Source organism: Xylona heveae (genome assembly GCF_001619985.1).
Source record: "Xylona heveae TC161 unplaced genomic scaffold L228scaffold_5, whole genome shotgun sequence".
Classification (NCBI taxonomy): Eukaryota; Fungi; Ascomycota; class Xylonomycetes; order Xylonales; family Xylonaceae; genus Xylona; species Xylona heveae.
The window spans coordinates 852,645-871,601 of NW_017264197.1; the positions used below are offsets into that span (position 1 = coordinate 852,645).

At 50.0% G+C, this 18,957-nt stretch overlaps 8 protein-coding genes across 8 annotated transcripts; 5 read left to right on the plus strand and 3 right to left on the minus strand.

The window, feature by feature from the left end:
- Positions 1-1,415: 1,415 nt before the first annotated feature.
- On the plus strand, positions 1,416-6,211 carry L228DRAFT_238670 (hypothetical protein; the record flags this gene model as incomplete). Its single annotated transcript, XM_018331065.1, has 5 exons — positions 1,416-2,123; positions 2,189-5,425; positions 5,480-5,563; positions 5,593-6,005; positions 6,061-6,211. 5 exons carry the CDS (start codon positions 1,416-1,418, stop codon positions 6,209-6,211), a joined length of 4,593 nt encoding a protein of 1,530 aa, XP_018188314.1.
- Positions 6,212-6,803: 592 nt separating this feature from the next.
- On the minus strand, positions 6,804-8,547 carry L228DRAFT_247141 (hypothetical protein). Its single transcript, XM_018332575.1, has 4 exons — positions 8,350-8,547; positions 8,149-8,285; positions 7,523-8,002; positions 6,804-7,399 (listed from the first exon to the last, which is right to left on the minus strand). Exons 1-4 carry the CDS (start codon positions 8,396-8,398, stop codon positions 7,157-7,159), a joined length of 909 nt encoding a protein of 302 aa, XP_018188315.1. The 5' UTR covers positions 8,399-8,547; the 3' UTR covers positions 6,804-7,156.
- A 326-nt stretch (positions 8,548-8,873) lies between these two features.
- Positions 8,874-10,487, plus strand: L228DRAFT_135470 (hypothetical protein). Its single transcript, XM_018329128.1, has 4 exons — positions 8,874-9,130; positions 9,191-9,619; positions 9,696-9,863; positions 9,951-10,487. Exons 1-4 carry the CDS (start codon positions 9,032-9,034, stop codon positions 10,116-10,118), a joined length of 864 nt encoding a protein of 287 aa, XP_018188316.1. The 5' UTR covers positions 8,874-9,031; the 3' UTR covers positions 10,119-10,487.
- On the minus strand, positions 10,488-12,023 carry L228DRAFT_135471 (DUF833 domain protein). Its single transcript, XM_018329129.1, has one exon. The coding sequence runs from the start codon at positions 11,876-11,878 to the stop codon at positions 10,856-10,858; it is 1,023 nt and encodes a 340-aa protein (XP_018188317.1). The 5' UTR covers positions 11,879-12,023; the 3' UTR covers positions 10,488-10,855.
- Positions 12,024-12,952: 929 nt separating this feature from the next.
- L228DRAFT_135505 (hypothetical protein) lies at positions 12,953-14,576 on the plus strand. The gene is made up of 3 exons (XM_018329130.1): positions 12,953-13,091; positions 13,252-13,401; positions 13,519-14,576. Exons 1-3 carry the CDS (start codon positions 13,063-13,065, stop codon positions 14,348-14,350), a joined length of 1,011 nt encoding a protein of 336 aa, XP_018188318.1. The 5' UTR covers positions 12,953-13,062; the 3' UTR covers positions 14,351-14,576.
- On the plus strand, positions 14,577-15,470 carry L228DRAFT_135506 (hypothetical protein). The gene has a single exon (XM_018329131.1). It carries the CDS (start codon positions 14,803-14,805, stop codon positions 15,250-15,252), a length of 450 nt encoding a protein of 149 aa, XP_018188319.1. The 5' UTR covers positions 14,577-14,802; the 3' UTR covers positions 15,253-15,470.
- On the minus strand, positions 15,264-18,384 carry L228DRAFT_247145 (class II aaRS and biotin synthetase). Its single transcript, XM_018332576.1, has 7 exons — positions 18,148-18,384; positions 17,459-18,095; positions 16,808-17,401; positions 16,459-16,730; positions 16,267-16,365; positions 15,989-16,184; positions 15,264-15,627 (listed from the first exon to the last, which is right to left on the minus strand). The coding sequence occupies exons 1-7, from the start codon at positions 18,182-18,184 to the stop codon at positions 15,438-15,440; spliced, it is 2,025 nt and encodes a 674-aa protein (XP_018188320.1). The 5' UTR covers positions 18,185-18,384; the 3' UTR covers positions 15,264-15,437.
- Positions 18,266-18,861, plus strand: L228DRAFT_282851 (hypothetical protein). Its single transcript, XM_018336050.1, has 4 exons — positions 18,266-18,383; positions 18,445-18,476; positions 18,540-18,607; positions 18,708-18,861. Exons 1-4 carry the CDS (start codon positions 18,319-18,321, stop codon positions 18,774-18,776), a joined length of 234 nt encoding a protein of 77 aa, XP_018188321.1. The 5' UTR covers positions 18,266-18,318; the 3' UTR covers positions 18,777-18,861.
- Positions 18,862-18,957: the final 96 nt, after the last annotated feature.

Here is an 18,957-nt window from a genome sequence, read left to right on the forward strand (position 1 = left end):
CAAATACTTTGAATGTTACCATTGAAAGCTACCTAGGCGCTGCCCATCTCTGGACCGGTTCCATTTGGGATACAGCCTAATCGATAGACACATATTAAAGGGATTGGTGATCGTACAGAGTGGCACACCCGTCTGAAAGGGCGAGACCTCCGCCGAGACTCCTAACCAAGGCCAAATGCAAGCAAACAGATCTTGAAGCCAATGCAGATTAAGCCATAATGAATCTACCAAGCGATGAGGAATTAATCGTCGTGCTGGCCTCAAGCACCAGAACTCAAATCGGAATTGCCTCCAGTGAATTACAAGACGCCCATTTTACTTTATGGTGAAGCGACAGAGGACAGATCGCTCAATGGACTATGCGTTTATAGTTATACCTCATGTTGCAAAAAACTCGAACATAACGTGTCTTCATTTTTTAGGAAAAGAAGGTATGAAGGAAAACATTCTTTACCGGAAAAAGAATATTCACAAATAAATCACGTTACATGACGATGGTCGTACTTGCCTCTCCGAAAAAATCTACTGAAATCCCGTCGCACCGTCCCGATCCGATCGATACCCTTGGCACCCCTAAATGGAAGGCGTGGTGAAATTACCAATCGGCTAACTGCTCAGAAATTGTGCCCGAGAAAATGTCAAATAGGGACAGAGTGACACAACCTAGGTAATGATGCATCGATGGCGGTATAAATCACTTGGGTTTCTCTTAGGCAGCAAACCAGACAGCTAAACGATCCAGTCAACTCGATTATCTTTCGTAGGGAAATAGTAGAATGATAAAAAAAGCCCCAGCCGGCAAACACTTGAGTGCATTGTTCAGTGGTGGCTTACTGGCGCCTGGCGGAATGATGGTGGTGAATTCAACAATTGTGTGCGTGTCGTTACAGGTTAACCCACAAGCAGCGAAATTTCGCCCCAGGCTCTTCCTGCCCCCTTCGCCCTCCCGAACTTCTTTTTTCCTCCTACATCATCAACAAAACCTCCCCTCCTAATCTCACAACCAATTCTATTGCGGGTCCTCTTTGCCTTTGCAAAAGAGGACATTCGCCGGTTGTACAGATTTCTGTCTCAACCTCCTCATACTCTGGCGTCTCTTGATCGCCGGTCGAGTATCCACTCCTTTCCCTTTTGACGAGTGCGCCCGGTTCTGCTAGGCTTTTGCTCGCCCACCAGAAATCTCGGACAGGACAACCTTTTTTTTCCTACGTCCGGAGTTGTTGTACCCTCACCTTCCAATAGGTGTATTACAATTATTGTCGTCGGTGCGCATCTTCTGATCTTTCAATCATTCGACCCCGGATTTGATATCCGGCATTTGGATACGAGAATAGACCTGACTTTTTCATCATCCTTTCAGGCCAAAAACCGCACGCATTTTGCAAAAAGAAGTTTCTTCCTTTGCAACCGATTTAATGAGCAGCATCTCTCAACAGTCGGCATCCCCTCAGGCGACCAACACGACCAGCTCTACGCCCGCAGCGAACGCTACGCAGTCTCCCTCTCCGACCATTAGCGGGACTACTACGCCTCAGGCCGCTGCGCCGGCCTCTGCCACTGCCAGATCGTACGCCAGCGCGACAAAGAAGCCCTTCTCGCCTCCCGTCGCGCCCGGTTCGACCGGTCCCTCACCAGCAGTGGCAGTTGGAGCATCCGTTCAGTCGCAAGATGGAAAAATGAATTCGACTTCTCCAGTAAACGGAAAGAACGCCATCCCTCCTGCCGTTCCCGCGGTAGCGACTCCTGCTATTGTCAACGGCACATCCCCCCAGGGTGATCACAGCCGCAAGTCGTCTGTTACCATCAGTGCGGCCGGCACCAGCGGCTTTATTCCAAACGGCGCGCCTTCTGGAGGTCCACCTAGCAGGACAAACAGCATCCAGTTTGGTTCAATGAACGCGGCCACATCTCCCGTTTCTTCTCATAGTGTTCCTCATGGAACTCAAGGTTCGAACGCTCAACCCGTCTCGACCCCTCAGAACCCGAGAGTAACTTCTCCAGCCACCTCGCCGTCTCCCATCCCCCAGCCGACTTCGAGTGGCGGCCGTCCTCCCTCTGGGCTTCAGGGTCAGACCAACGGCCTGAGCTTTGGCAGTATGGGAGGCGAGCCTACCGATTCTACTGTATGCTATTTCCCCTTTCTCTTGCGGTCTCATATGTGTTTCTCTTTCGCTCACCTAATCAATAGGCCCGCCCCGTCTCGAACCAGAATCCTCTTGCTCCTGGACATCAGTCTGGACACCTTCGACGCGAGTCTTCTCAGTCGACCCACAGTGACATGAGCAACACAGGTATGGGTCATGCTCGTGGCGGCTATGCTCCTCAGGGTGGTAGAGGAAGAGGCTATCCGCAACCCTACCCCCAGCAGATGGGCTACTCTCCTGGACCTCAGTTCCGGAACGCGCCAAACCAGCCCCGAGGTGGCCCCAACATGGCTCCTCAATTCCCTGCCCAGGGAAGCCAGTTGGGTCCCTATCCTAACTCGCCGCATCGCAGCGCGCGGAGCCCTGCTCTTGCCAACTCCCACCCTGCAACTCCACAGGTGCAGCAGGTTCCCATGGCCGCACCCCAGATGCCGGCTCAACATTATGTCGCATACCCGCACATGGGTCAACAAGTAATGCCACTATCTTCTTCAATCTCTCAGCACAGTCTTTCAAAGCACGCGCGACAGTCGCCGTTGCTTCCCCTTCAAACTTTCCAACATCCATTACCTACACCCGATTTATCACCTGACAGCCCCTTCTTTGAGCAATATCTAATGATGCGAAATCAGGCACAATTTGGCATTCCGCCTCAATTCGACCCGGCTTATGCCCATTACCCCCAACAATATGGCATGTATCCGCAAATGTCATACATGGCGCCGACCTCCCCGCGACCGCCCTTCATCCCTCAGGCCACTCAGCCTCAATATCACCCTGGACAGTATGCGACGCACCCTCAGCCGCAGCCCATGTCACGGCAGTCGTCTGCGGTCTCCGATCGTCCGAATTCGAGCCTCGGCCAACCGCAAACTCCTTCGGCCGCACCCGCTGTGGTCCACCCCCACAACCCTGTCCTTAGCTCCAGCCCAGGCCCCAGCTCCGCCTTCAAGATTCCTACTCGGGGCAAGAGTGCAGGCATCGTCATTAAGGATCCCAAGAGCGGTGCGGTAAAGACGTTCGAGAAGACACCTGCTTCCCCTGCTCCTGCTTCTGCCTCGCCCGCGATTGTGTCTTCTACCCCTACTCCTCCACCCAGACCTGCCAGCAACAATGCTTCTGTTGGCCCTGAGATCAAGCAAAAGTCTGACGAGGAGAAGAAAAATGATATGAAGGACGCTATTCAAAAGAAGATTGAAGCGGACAAGGCGGAGGAGAGACGTCAAAAGGAAGAGGAAGAGCGGAAGGCTGCGAAAGAAAGAGAGGAGGCCGAACAAGCACAAAAGGAGGCTGAAAAGGCCAAGGAAGCGGCCGAAAAGGCTGCCAACGAGGCCGCCGAGAGAGAGCAGCGTGAGAAGGAGGAGGCCGAAAAGGCCAAGAAGGCGGCCGAGGAGCAGGCTCAGAGAGAGCACGAGGAAAAGGCCCGCAAGGAGGAAGAGGAAAAGGCCAAGAAGGAACAGGAGGCCAAGGAGAAGGAAGAGAAGGCCAAGCGTGAGGCCGAGGCCCGTGAAAAGGCTGACGCTGCAATGAAGGATGCTGAACGCGCTGCCGAAGAGGCAGAGGAGGCTCGTCTTAAGAAACGGTCCGCCGAGGAGGACGAAGCCATCAAAGCGGAGAATGCGAAAATGTTTGCCGCTCTCAAGAGTCGACGGCCTTTGTCTGCTGCAGCTTCAGCTGCTCCTTCAGAGACTCCTACTAAACCTGCTGCTGAGAGTGGTCCTACCACGCCCGCCGCTGAGGATTCCATGGCTCCTCCGGCCAAACCCGCTGCCCTCGCCAAGCGCGAAAAGCCTGCTGGCCTCAAGCTGGAGACCAACAAGCCTGTTGAGCCCGCCCAGCCAAGTGCTGCCCTTCAGGCCCTCCGCTCAGCCCGTCCCATTGCTCGTCTCAGCGACATCACTTACCCTTCTTCCATCATTTCCCCCAACCCTGCCTTGAACGCCACTGCTCCTGAGCAAAAATTCAAGTACCAGCGCGACTTCTTGCTTCAGTTCCAGACCGTTTTCACGGAGAAGCCTTCAGAAGACTGGGACAACAAGGTCAAGGAGACTGTTGGGGAGACCCTTGATTCTAGCCGCCCTCAATCTGCACGCACACCTTCGAGCCGCGGTGGTGCGTCAAGGCTCGGTGGACCCTCGTCATTCCAAATGGGAACCTTTGGCATTGGTGGCAAGACTTTGCCCCCTGGAACTACTTCTTCCGAGCGTTTTGCTATGTCAAACGGCCAACTTCCTCGGCCCCCTATTGCCGGTCCTCTTGGTTCCTTCAATAGAGGAGGCGGCTTCCCTGTTGGCGGTCCTGCTTCTCTCAGCCGCACTAGCTCTTCGTCCACTCTACATGGTCAAGGTGCGCCGAGCTCACCCAGGGGCGAAAGAGGCTCACGGCGCGGCAACCGAAGCAAGCCTGGTTTGGACCAGTCCAAGAGCCGAAGAGATGACCAACTTGCTCAGTCTATGCCTCTTACTCAGAACATGGAGATCAAGAGCCTCCAGGTCTCGTCTACTGGATGGAAGCCGAGAAGCGTTGGAGCTAACCCCGCCGCTGCTGCTGCAGCGCCTGCCGAAGGCCTCATGCCTCCTGACATGGTGCAACGAAAGGTTAAGGCCAATCTCAACAAGATGACTCCAGAGAAGTTCGATAAGATCGCGGACCAGATCCTTGAGATTGCTGCGCAGTCCAAGGACGAGTCTGATGGGCGGACTCTCCGACAAGTCATTCAGCTCACTTTCGAAAAGGCTACGGACGAAGCTCATTGGGCATCCATGTATGCGAAATTCTGCAAGCGCATGCTTGAGACCATGAGCGCTGAGATTAAGGATGAGAGCATCCGTGACAAGAATGGAAACGTTGTTAGCGGCGGTAACTTGTTCCGCAAGTACTTGCTCAATCGTTGCCAAGAAGAATTCGAGCGTGGCTGGAAGATGAACCTCCCGCCTAAGCCTGAAGGTGAAACTGAGGAGGCCGCTATGTTGTCCGAAGAATACTACGTGGCTGCCGCCGCGAAGAGACGGGGTCTTGGTCTCGTCCAGTTCATTGGAGAGCTGTACAAGCTTGGCATGCTCACGGAGCGTATCATGCACGAATGTGTTAAGAAACTCGTTGACTTTGAAGGAACCCCCGATGAAGCGGAGGTTGAGAGCTTGACTAAGCTCCTCGGCACAATTGGAAAGAGCTTGGATAGCACAGAGAGAGGTCCTGCGCTCATGGAGGTTTACTTCCAGCGTATCAACCAAATGATTGAGATACCTGATCTCAACAGCCGTCTCCGATTCATGTTGATGGTAAGCACTCCAGGCCCTAAATGCTTAGTTGAAAATAAGCTAATCGCAATGTAGGACATCATCGATCTTAGAAGGAAGGGCTGGAAGTCGAAGGATTCCGAAAAGGGCCCTAAGACTATTCAAGAAATTCACGAAGAGGTAAATAACTGGAGACTGCTCCTTAATAGTGGTATGAGCTAACTTTGGGTCAGGCTCTCGCCCTCCAACAGGAGAAAGAGCTTGAGAAACAACGTCAGAACCAGCGTGGCGGCGGCGGACGCATGCCTCTTGGTCGCGGCGACGCACGGTCATTCTCGAGCGGCGGTTACGGCATGATGCCCCCACCTGATTATCAAAAGAATACCGTTGGTATGGACGATCTTCGCAAACTGAACAACAAGGCTTCGCGCCAAGTCAGCCAGGGTCCGCCTTCCTTTGGACCAACCTCTATGTTCAACTCTCGGAGCAGCAGTGGTCGCAAGACGCTTGGACCTGGTGGCTCCTTGAGAGGCGGGGATGAGTCTGGTACTTCTTCCCGCACTGGCACCCCTCCTGCCCAGAAGGAGAAGGAGGATAAGCGCACTTCCGTAAATGCATTCAGGTAAGCATGAATATACCCATTAAATTTGTTGCAACTAGAACTAAGCATTTGATAGTGCTCTCGCTGCCTTGGATGCCTCGGGCGAACACAATGACTCCGCTTCTCCACCGTCTGCTGGCCCTTCGCCTGTTCTCTCAAAGGCTACGCCCGCCGAACAACGGCCAGAGTCTCCTTCTAAGGAGCAGGAGAATGACGGTACTGCCTAAAAGTGTGCGCCTTCTAACATCTTCATCATTCATGCATAGCTAGCTTCACACACGAATTGCATTTTGCGGGGCTTTACTTCTCATGTATCTTAAAAGTTGCCGATACACATTTTCTTGTTGAAGCGGGTTGTTTCCTTTCTTTTTTTTTTGTTTATCGACTTGCATCCTGCTCTGTTTGTGCACTTTTTGCCAATGCTAGGGAGACAGGTTGCTTGGTTGATGCCGGTCTTCTTTTCTTCATATCCGGTTGTTTTTAACTTTTTTTCATTTTGGCTTTTCGGTCTATGTCTCTTTTGTGGACAGCATGGAAGGCGAGAAGAAGACGAGTTGCTGCAAAGATTAATGGTAGCCTCTATGATTTGAGAGGGGATAGTGGGGCTCCAGCAGTTGAGAGAACCACCCGTTTATTTAATGACCCGAAAAGCCTTATATGTATGGCCGTTCTTTCCTGCGGCGTCCGACGAGGCTATGATAGATGTCTGTCCCGGCAGCAGCCTTTGAAATAGGCGGTGCTCATTAGTTGTACAAACTTCTTCTCTATTTAATTTCAGTTCCCAAAAAAGCTTTTTCTTCCAAGTGTTTGCAAATAATTTTCATTGTGCTGGTTTCTCTCTCACGCGTAATATAACACCAGAACGACCTGTTTTACAAATTGGATATTGTCCAAGCCCCAGCCATAGCTTCAGCCATTCAGGGGCCCGGAAACAGATACATGAGCCTCATATTGTAAAAGGAAATATCCAGCAAAAGCTTGTGCGCAATGGATGATACGAGAAGGGACCAAAGAAAAAAAAGGGGGGGGATTTCACGACTAGTAGGAAAGAAGAAGAAAAAAAGAAAAGGACGTGTGCTATGACACGAAAGGAAGCCTGTTTAGAACGATACTTTGGGCTGTGCTGGGCTATAGTCTGTCTAGTGACCCAACCCGCTTTTTCAGCACCACGATCACCGGTAATTTCTCCTGCTAGTGACCAAAGAATCGCTGTAAAGGCCACTGCCCCCGCCACCTTGCGAGCCACTGTATCCGTAACGACCATCTTGGTACTCTTGTCTCTCGTCCTCCATGTTGATGTCTGCGCGCTCTCTGGGCGTCGTAGAATGTGGCAGATGCGGCCGATGATGCGTGGCAACTGATGCCGGGGAAGGTCGGCCATCTTTCATGTATACGTGGAGGATTCGGCCGTCGGCCTGCATTCAAGGCGTGGTTAGCAGCAACACTTATGAGCCGATTCGACCCTGTGCAACACGAAAGGGTAGGGTGATGAAATAAGGAAATCAAAGACAGTAGTTTGGAGGTTTGCAGCAGCGCACCTTTTGGCCATTCAGCTGAGCAATGACATTCTCCGCATCCCCCTTGTCATTGAACACAAGTTCTGCCATGACTGTCGGCCGAGCCGTCATGATCCTGCATCCTTGACTCTCCACGCCCATGCCCAGCAGCGCCGCCTGGATGTCATCTGCTGTAGTACCCGGTGCGAAGTTGCTTGCTCTGACCGCAAATGGCCCTGCGGCTCCTCGAATGCTGATGCCAGCGGCAAATGGGCTTACACCTGAAGCGGTTGCATTGCGCACAACGGCTTGGTTTCCCGCGTTGCTGAGCGAGTTTGGTTTCAATGCGCTGAACAGCTTGTTCGCGTTATATTCTCGTCCGATGCGTGGCGTGGATTGGCTTCGGTGGAGCTTGGATACCCGTGATGCCTTGGGGTTATTCACATGGTGCAGGTCGTGGTTCCATCTGCCTTCGATATTGGGCTTGGGCGGCTCGGGCTTGTATACGCCTGTTGCAGATCTCTGCAGGTTTGTCATTTGTGTGAGCGCGCGGTTCCAAGTGTAATAAAACTTAGACTGAGCAAATTTTCTCGTGTCGTAAACACACACTCTCGCTCTTCCCTTCTCCTGCGTTTGTCAAAGGGCATGGGGTGTTGACAATTGCGTACCTTCACTGGAGCAGGTCCTATCCGCGCAGCAAGGCTGGAAGAAGACCTACGCCCACTTGCTACACCAGGCGCACTGGCCCGTCGTGACTTGCCTAATATCTCATTTGCCAGAGCGCTGTCTCGTTTCTGCTGTCGGCCTGGAATTTGTTGAAGAGAGCGTTAGTATAATGATAGGAAGTCCAGGTAAGGGAGTGGTTCTACCAGCTCGAATGATCTGGTCGAAGGAGACCGTCTCCTGGCCTGCTGCCATTGGGTTCAAATATGTGATAATTGGATCGCGTTGTCAAGTGCTAAGTGAATAGTATTCAAAGATCGGGTTGCCGTCAATGCAGCAAAGCCCCCGCTGGATTGTTATGTCGAGCTATGCTGCACAGGAGCAATATATGAGCGAGCTGAAGGGGAGCCGTCATGGGAACAAACGAACTGCGGTACTCGCACATTAGCGAATGCCGACATTTGGCGCTACAGTAGGGGACTTTGTGAATGCTGTTAGTTAAGACCTTTGGCAAACCCCACAACCCTCTTCACAGAGGGACAACATACCATACCCAGATAAATAATCTTGATGTATTCAATTGGAACTAGAATAGATTCAGTATCTGTGAATATGCATGATTTAAATCTGAACCTGTTTTAATTTGTTATTCGAGACAAAATGCTAAGCCCATTTTATAACTAAGACTAAGCCTTTTCTCCGCAAAGAACAGGACAATTACGGTAGACGACTCAGACCTTCAGCCGCAAAATCCAGCTGCATCCATGACATGGGTTGAGCCAGCAACCCAGCATTTCTCTTTCTCACAATTACTTCGTCCTTTGCGCATTTGGAAAGTTTCCACTCTCTCATATTATATCAAGCCTATAGTTCAAAATCAACCATATCATGAACGGAGAAGGACCGCAAGTTTCCGACGGCCCCAATGACTGGGACGAGGCTCGTCTTGAAGCCGCCCTAGAACGCCTCCAGGAAATGCACATACAGGTAAGAGATTCAATTGGTCTTGGGTATAGGTAGAGGTCTGGCATCCTAACTTTACTGCAGCTTCGTGGCCTTCGCGGCGTCCTCAACGACGTCATATCACCATTGAGCATGTCCTATGCGACCCCGGAGGACCTGTATAAGCGCTACGTAAACACTACGAAAGATGCGTCAAAGCGTTTAGAATCGTTCAAGCTCTATATGAACAGTGGGGACTCCAAAGAGGTATTGGAACGCGCAAAGTCTAGTCGCGCGGCGGCTCAGCCTGAACAACCTTGGACATCAACGGACCACCCGGATTGGTTCGACCGAGAGGATAAGACCCAAGCAGATACGGTGACGGCGCCACCGACGGTCGCAGAAACTGAAAATGTGAATGATACGGAGGATGATATGGTCGTAGAGGCATCTCCGAAACAGATCATTGAGGAATTTAAGGGAGCGCATGGCGAAATCATAACGTCCTTGGAAGATGAGACTGGAATTATCAATGTGAGTACCGCAGCATCCTTTCGAGGGGACTGCTTGTCTTTTCATTTGAGATTTGGTCATTGATCTACTGGGTTAGGTTACCCTTCCATCACCTGCAAACCTCCATTTCCAACTGGACCCAAACTCAGACGGGCAGGAATCAAAAGAATATCAGGTTGCTTGCAAAGGAACCTCCCGACTCAACATGCCGATCTTTCGCAGTATCCAGACCCACAAACAGAGTAATAATCTCAAGTACATGCTGGTAGGAAATATCCCCAATTTATATATATATATATTTATTTATTTGCGAGTCATATAACGTATGTGATCTGGGACTGACGAGTCGCAGGACATGCTCGCTTCATATCTCGATGTGAAGAGTAGAGTCTGCGCCAGATGCGGGAGACTCTTGGACACCAAAGCTCAATTTCCGGTAGTTCGATCGCTGCGGAAAACCAAGCAAGCTGATGAGACTGTACTCAAAACTTGGGAAGCTCTTCACGAGGGGTGCATCTGAAGGGGATACTGTTGGCATGGAATTGCACTCGAGAAGAATGGCCCGGGAGTGCTCCTCAAAAATTGAAGCGAAGGTCCAGGACGATTGGTTCAGCTTGAAGGGCGTGGTTTTGAGCTCGATCATGAGATAGAAGTGGCCGACCTCAGTATCAACAGCTCCAGAATTACGATTCCAGAGCTGCGTTCCTGGAGACTTACTTCCAGCTTCGAGGACGTCCGCACCGTCGAAAATGGCAGACCGGTTGCTGCGCGTTCTCAAATGTTGCATTTCAAGCAAATACTCACAAATCTGTCATCCCAGACCGCACGCTTCTTATTCCCGCCATAGGAATATCAAGCTCAACATTTGGTCCCAGCCATTGCACTTGTTCAATCAATAGGGGTCATTTTCTTGCGTTATGGCAAGTGGCTTTTCTGTTATCGTTTCAGCTGGATAGGGTTGGACAATATCGATTTTGGTCTTGGATCTCCAAGAATATGGTCGTTCGAGGTAATACTACAGCGTCAAGAATTTGCTAGAGGTGTTCTTGGATATAATTCTTTAAGTGTCTGGACACCGGTCACGACGTGGGCGAGGCTTTTTCAACCGAACCCGACGCAACACAGTCATTAAATGTTCTTATCAAGGACGAATGAGTTAGAGCCATGTATAATAGTTATGCCACATAGGTAGTGTATGCATATAATTTATACATTGTGGGTGATGCATGATATCCAAACATTTTCCTTTCGCGCATTCTACGTATCCCAGCCATCAATGTCAAACTCGAAGATTCTGTCGCCCTGCCCGGCCGGGATAGGTGTTCCATCGTCGCCGAACAGCGTCCGCTCCAAGTATGTTACCCGGCCATCGTGGTCGACCAATACGATGGTTTGCTTTACCGTCCCGTACAATCCACTTGTCCCTTGGCTGCTGACGGCGTCGTTTTTCCCACGAAGCTGGCTTTCGTCAGAGGCGGCGGCTACGGCGTCGGCTGGCTTGCACTCCTCTCCTTCGAATACAGGAACAAAAATACTTCGCCTCAAATTACGCGTGTATGTTACCCATGTCTCTCCATTCTGCTTTCGGGGCAGCGTGTCTGTATTCAGAAGAGAGACTAATCTGTCCAGTAGTTGCTGCTTTGATTCAGATGCCTCATGGCTTTCTGCCAGCGCTCGGTCCAGCAAATGCTCTCCATCGAGGACTTTTGGCCATGTATGATCTTCAAAGGTCGTATTGCTCAATCCACGTGTCTCGCCCGACGACTTCCCTATCCAGGGGACCTCCCCTGTCCGAGGCGTCCGGTTACTAACGACTGCGAGTGGTTGCCGGTTCTTGCGAAGTACTCCGCAGACCAGCGAGAAGCCGCCTACACCGCGAAGACCTTCGTGATCTTCAACGAGATCGTTTACAAAGTCTTGCGTGGACATTAAATGTCTTGCGCTTCCGGATCTTGCTTGCTGAGCCGGTGTGGAACTTGGGCTCGGCTGGGTTGAGGCTGCCAGGAACGATGAGACCATTGCCCCCCGACTACGAGCCCCCGCGAGGAGTTCCTCCTCCTCTTCGCGGAAATTAGTCAAGACTGCGATGCGTCCTTGGCGGGTGATACCCAGCCAGGTGCCCTGCTCGGACCTCATCAGGTCTCGACCCGCCAACACGTCTGCGTGTGGCTCATCCCAAAAGCGCGCCGGAGCTGTCGGCCTGCCGATATACTCATCTCGATTGTCGAGAAGAACCAAATGGTACGATGGGTGATTGGTAGAAATAAGAGCGATGCACATTTCTGGGGTGGCGGTTATTGCGTGCTCGTTGAACCTGCAGGAGGAGCGACGAGACAATCCTGAGTCGACTGGGGGTGGGTCAGTTTGTGGGGGACGGGATCAGGTACGAGCTTAAAGCCACATGGGCCGAAGGTCACAGGATATATGATAGGCAGTACTAATGCCACAATTGTTCCATGTCAACTCTCTGGGCACAAGCTGATGATACAGGGTATTATGGTGATGATGCTTGTTTTCCAGGGATCCTCTGAATTTTCTCCAAAATCACGCTCTACAAATGTTGAACAGGCATGGTTTTCTCAGCCATTCGAGTCACTTCATTCAAGAACTGCGCCAGACAAGAAATGACAATAATATACATGTGGGAGAATCAATGCAAGATTCCTTACATCCCCAGAGGAGACACGGAAATACCGTGGTTTGCAAACCACGCACAAGGATCTGATTGTTTAGGAACGCGTGATTGGATAGCGGAGACATTTCAGTAGAGGAGCCAGCCATTCTCTACAAAGGCATGTCACAGGGACTGTGGATATTCGTCGAAAAACTAAAGCTGACCAAAAAATATGCCTCAAAAGCCGCGTCTGCACCGCAAGTTGCCTTTGGTAGCCGTGGAATGTATAACTGAAAAGTCCTTGCAGTGCAGAGGAAAGGTTGATGCAGCCTTGACCGCACAAGCCACAACCAGATGATGTTCTCCCGTGACGATGAGGTTGACGCTTTCCCTAGTGAGGCTAGGAGTAAATAGATCCACTAACACTATCTGGGAGACCTAGCCTAATGCGGCAGGGAGGATATATCGATAAGATCGATAACGTAAGCTCTCCGTTGCCTTTCCCCAAGTCCGAAGAAGCTGCCCCTCCGTCCGTAGACAATGCTCCGGCCTCAGCTTTCGGCAGGGAAGCACAAATTTCAACGTCTGCTCTACTTTTACCCTGGAAATCTGCTGCCTGGGCATCATAGCTGGTCTATCAAACTCGGCCATCTGGCCTTTTCCCGACCAAGCTTTCATAACAAATTAAAAGCCTCCTTCTCAAGAATAGATACGGATACATTTGTCGATTTTGCGATAAAATCAATCAGAGCTCGATTCTCACTTTGGACCATCTAAATCTTCCTGTGAAAAGAAGGGCTTCCTGTAACCATACTCTTCGGGACATTTTGAGTATAAAATATCCGCGAGCATGTTCAATATAATTGCCAATTTTCTCTCGTAAGTCATGTTTCTTGAAATCTGCCCGACCGCCGCCTTGTGCGGGAAATTTGCGCCTCATACACTGTAACGCAACGAAACCCCTCGACATCACAGATTGTGCAGAAGCCTTTAGCATAATATAAAATGGGATATCAGCTAGAGCTAACAGCATTCGCAGCTCCATCATCACAGTCCTCTTTCCCATCTTCGCGTCTTACAAGGCTCTCCGAACGTCTGACCCTGCGCAATTAACGCCATGGCTGATGTACTGGGTTGTGCTTTCTTGCGCTCTCCTCGTGGAATCATGGACTGAATGGATTCTTGTATGGTACGTGAAAAACCATAGCCACCAGCTCCTCTGCTTTTGTTCCCCCCTCCCCAAACTTTCATATCTTGCCCTATCTCTGCTCCACAAGCTCACTGCTTTTCTGACCGCTGAATGCAGGGTTCCATTCTACCCATGGATTCGTCTCCTCGCACATACCTACCTCGTACTCCCACAAACCCAAGGAGCCCGACAGCTTTACCAGGAGCGCATTCACCCGTTCCTTGCCCACCACGAGGCTGAGATTGAAGCGTTTATCGGCAACGCCCACGAGCGACTCAAGGCAGCTGGTCTGCAATACCTCAAACAAGCTATCGATATGATCAAAGAACACGTTCTCGGATACCCACCCGCTAGACCTGCAACACCGCCTCCGCGTTCTTCCTATGGAGCACCGTCATACGCGCAAACATTGCTCGCACGCTTCAACTTACCAAGTGCCCGTGAAGGCCTTGCCGCCCCAGCTGGTGATCTGTACGGCTTCCTGAGCGCAGCACTTGGCCAAACATCCTCTTCAACCAGGGAGGTACCGGCGGAGGATGCAGCACATCTCATTCCAGCCGAGCTTTCTTCGGACGAGGAGAAGATGAGCTTCATCTCCACCCAGCGCGACCGTCTGCGCTCCTTACTCCGTGCTTTGGATAATGAAGCGAATAATCTGTCGACCAGTACCGCTGACGCATCTTCCGCCGCAGCTGGTACATACTCGGGCGATGAAGCAAACCTGAGCAAGAGCAGGAGTGAGCTAGAATTTGAGCCCATCTCGCGCGATGAACTTGGAACTGGTGAAAAGGACTCCAAGGCCGCAGCTGCCGCGAAAGGTGGTAGCTGGATGCCCTGGAGCTGGGGCTATGGGTCTTCCAAGTCCGCCTTGTCTTCGCCATCGGAAGAGAAATCAAAGGAAACTGCTTTCCCTACAGCCCGCGGAGCCTCTTCTGGTGTGGATATCTGATCTCACTTTCACTTGGGGCTAGATACACATGTCGCTTCACGTACAGGTACTAGGAGTCTTTACCTTTGGCGTTATATAATTTTCCGTTTTTCTTATTCCTTTTCTATCTTTTCCCCATAAGTTTTCCGCAGATATTCCTATATTGTTTTGCTCCGATAGTGCTCTCTCTTCTCTTCTCTACTTTCTTTTTATTATTTATTTTTTTTCTTATATTATATCCATTTTTTTTATTAAAGTGGCGATTGCTCGTCTTTGCTCGCCACTACAGCCACAGAAAGCAGGCTCGGGCCAATACCCCTGTCATTTTTCTATTCTGTTCTATTCTACAATTCTTTCATTCATATCACTAGGGTGGATTACTTCTTTTAGTACTCTTTCCACTTTCTTATTTTCCCTTTCTATCTCCCCCTTTCTTATCTCGCCCTCTTTCCCTACTTTATTTCGGATGTCGGATGGATGGTGCTATTTTTCTCGGGCTATTACTTTATCTCATTTTATTTGCTTTTTCTTTCAGTGGGATGAGTCTTTCTTGGGTTCTGACTTGTACTTTGCGCTTTGAGCTGAGAGCTTTGAACGGGAATCTAGGTCGGTGGAGTGCACGTCAGGGTCGTTATGGTCGTTATGGTCGTTATGGTCGTTACTTTGGGGATCTTAGGGAATGGATTACGGACGGGTGTAAATCAAGGTTGATGGGCAGATGGACAGATGGACAGAAGGGCGGGGAGCACTGGGAGATTTGGAGAATCATTCTTTATCTTTACACAATACACTCACTCCTTTTGCTTGACTTATTACTCGTACCCTCGTACATTTATCGTCTTATGGTCCGTCCTTTGATCGATGTTCTATATGGTGATGTCTTTGTTACAAAGCACCTTCAGTGTGAAGTGAGTGAGAATTGAAATAAGTTTTTTACTGCTTCTTTTGCTTCTCTTGCTTGCTTCTCTGGATCATCTATGGGCTAAAACATGTATTCTGATGATGATGATGATGATGATGATGATGATGATGATGATGATGACGACGACGTGATTAATTATCGAATTTCAATTATCGAATTTCAGTGTCCTGCAAATAAAGGAACTTGTTATACCTTCCGCTTGACTAGGCCCTTGAAGAAATCAAAACTGTTGCTGTCGCTTTGTAATTGTATGACGCGGCCGGTAGGTCGATCTTCCCAACCGAGTTCCTCGGCGACAAGCAAGCCGTAGTCGCGAGTGATGCCGCGGATGCGAGCGCGGATGCTGCCTTCTGCTTCTAGAGTGACGATTTGGTCTCTGTGTGGTGTGTACTGGTGTCAGTCATGGATTTTTTTTATTTTATTTTTTATTTTTATTTTATTTTTTTTTGGTTATGTATGAAGGGAGTGAGAGGGAGGGGAAGTGGTGAAAGGGGAGAGAGGAAAGGGAAGTTGTGAAGGGGAGAGAGAGGTCAGGGGACATGGAAGGAGACAGGACGGAAAAGGAGGAGTGGATGGTAAAGACGAGGGGGGAATTGAAATGGGGAGGCAAACGAGGAAAAACAAAAAAGGCAGAAATTGAATGTGAGGGAAACGAGAGAAAAATGCGATTTAAAGGAAAGGAAGGGAAAGGTGTATGTAAGAGGATATGGAAAAGGATATGGAAGAGAGAAACATACGTATGTAACCAAAGCGAATAATACAAACTTTCCAGATCGTGATTGAAGCCTGTTCGGAGAAAACTGTTGTAGATGGACTCAAAGCTGGACAGGATACGCGCGAGGAGTTTCTCCAATGTAAAAGGCGGTAAGTGTGGAGGAAGAAGGTCGTTCAGGGACGTGGTGGGTCCGGGATTCATCGTGTTCAGCCCGATGCCTAGATGCCGTTAGAAACGAAAACTGATTCTTCGGGGCAAAAGCAGGGACAACAAATAAATGTTATGCGTATGGAGACGTACCAACGACAAGGAGAAACTCGCTTCCAACATAGCTTGAGTTGACGAGGATACCGCCAATCTTGACGTAGTTTCCTGGTCCTTTGGAGGGATCCTGCGCGTCTATTGTCCCAGTTAGTTAAGGAAGCTGAAAATAGAGAATTGAAGTGATTGGGTGCCAGGAGGAACTGGAACTGGAACTGGAGATCAGCATACAAATGTCATTCGGCCACTTTAATTTCACTGGCAGGTCCGCGTATCCAACGTCATATGACCTGATTCCCTCTACGATAGCTATTGCGGCGAGATACTGCACAAATACAACCGGAGCGGCGTTCATCAGGTGCATTGGATGTCTGATGCACGTCGAGAACAGCAGAGTCCCGGCGGGTGAGACCCACACGTTGGAACCTCGGCCTCTTCCGGCGACTTGAGTGGTAGCTGTGGCGGTAAAGCCTGTTGGGAGGTGCTGAAGGAGCTTCAGATTTCTGAGAGATCATGTTATTGATGGTATCCATTAATGAGGATGAAATTAGAGGGAGTGGTGTGTAAAAGGTAAACTCACTTCTCAAGCAGAGTACTTGTGCTTGTGACTACTTCTCCGTATAATAAATATCGTCCAAATGCCCCTTCGCTCTCTTTGGAGCGAGCATGGTAATTTTGAAGGTTTGCGTAAAATGATGCGTGGTTAAAGTATGGAGTCTCTTTGAATGATGGTTGCTCAGTCTCGTGCACGTGTATGCGTTTGATGATTTTGCTGTAATCGATATCGATCCCTGGTTGACCTGCATCGTCATCGGAGTTGGGTTTACCGGATAGACCAGGAAGTGCCTTCGCAAGAGAGCCCAAAGACCATTTTGAAGGATGGTCAATTTCGAATGTATCATTTTCGCCCTTGATATATTCTTTGCCTTCTTCCTTGGTGATGAGTTCCTTCCAGGAGGAAACAAGCTCGGACGCAGCAGGAGGCTCTGCTGAGGACAAGTGCATTAGTGATAGAGATGGGACAGTCGTCTGCTCTTTGCTGACTCGCAGGCCCAATTTGCTCAGACAGGCTCTGAGGAAACTAGCTCGTGCCTGTTCATCGGCTGCCAGTTCCTCGACGAGCTTTGGATAGTCTGGGCCATTGGCAGATTTGTCAAGATTCACAGCGGCAAACCTACAGCGGTTAGTAGATTGTCGATAAATCGATGACAACGGCTGAGGAGTTACTCACTCAGGATGCGGCCCTGTGAGCACTGCTGCTCCCTCTCCGACTTTACAATACACAACAGCTGCTGCTCCCTCTCCTGGGTCCACATGTAATTTCTCCGTGTAACTTGCCAGGATCTCGACGCCTTGATTTTTCAGATTTGGAGCGTCAACAAACACACCGCCGCCGTTGTAGTAAGTGCGGAAAGAGTCCGGAAGCTCTTCTTCGCTGAATGCACCCTTCTCGACCTTCAATTCTGCAGCGCGGGCTCCAGCTTCACTGTGATAGACAAAGCCTGAGAACGCGCAACCCCGACAGATACCAGGAAAGAGACCAAGCTCTCGACTGCCTATCACCTCCATCTTCTTATCACCTACTTCCCATTCGCAGCGTTTGCAGCCATAGTAGCCTCCTGCGCAGAGACCTAGGTAAGTCCCACCCCTTTGCAGGAATTGCTTGATACGCCTATTTCCCTCCCCATTAAGAGTGCGGCAATATCCAAGGTCAGCACCACCCGGGAATACAAGGAGAGCACAAGAAGCAGTCCATGGCTCCTTGAGGATCACATCTCCGGTGACAGGAATGACTGCGTAATTGGGCGAGAGCAGTCGTCTGAGGCTATAAAGACAATGACGGACTGACTCTGGTGTGCTCCCGTTGCCTATATAAGATGGTTAGCAATGTGGGAACATAATGTTGTTGAAATGTCATACCAGCATAGACCAGCACATTGACCCGTTTGTTCGCCATGCCTTGAGGCAGGCACTGCTTATGGCAGTATTGGTATTAGGCCGACTTTCTACCGAGAGCGCAAAGGAAATCGATAATTCCAACAAGATTCGCAGATTCGAACTCGAATTTCCAGTACACCCAATTTAATCAAAATGTCGGATTCACAGAAATACCCCAACAGCAACCCAGCAGTAGACGATGATGAACCAGATGAATGGTACGAATGCCCAGTGTCTTTCTTGTTCTTGTGGTGCGTCGTTAACCCAAGTCTGCAACAGGGACAAGAGAATCTTCAGCACAGGATGCGCTGGTGAGTATATCTATTCAAAAATGAATATCGACAACTCTCATATAACACATATACCGTGTGCAGTGGAAAATGCAAAGATGACCGACTGCTATTTCGACAATAAGAAGGATTGGCGTGCATGCAAGAAGGAGGTAAGTTTCTCAACTTAAGCCTCCCGCCCAACACCAATTAGCCGACGTTCCGTACCGGAGTCAACATTCTATAGCTAGAGCGCTAATTGTCGATCTCCAGATGGAGGCATTTCGGGAATGCTGGAAAAGGCAAGGCAACGTGCAGCGCACTGATTCAAAAGATGCTTAAACTTGTCTATTCTGCATTGAGAGGCACATGTATAGTCATGTAAATTAATTTGATATTACAAGTAAATATGATATGGAATCCTCGCACTGTAAATTGCATTTTCCCCTTGTAAACCCCCGTGGAAGCTATGGCGTTGCGGCTCCGAGCTGCAGACGACGTCGGAGAGACGCGATGTCGCGAC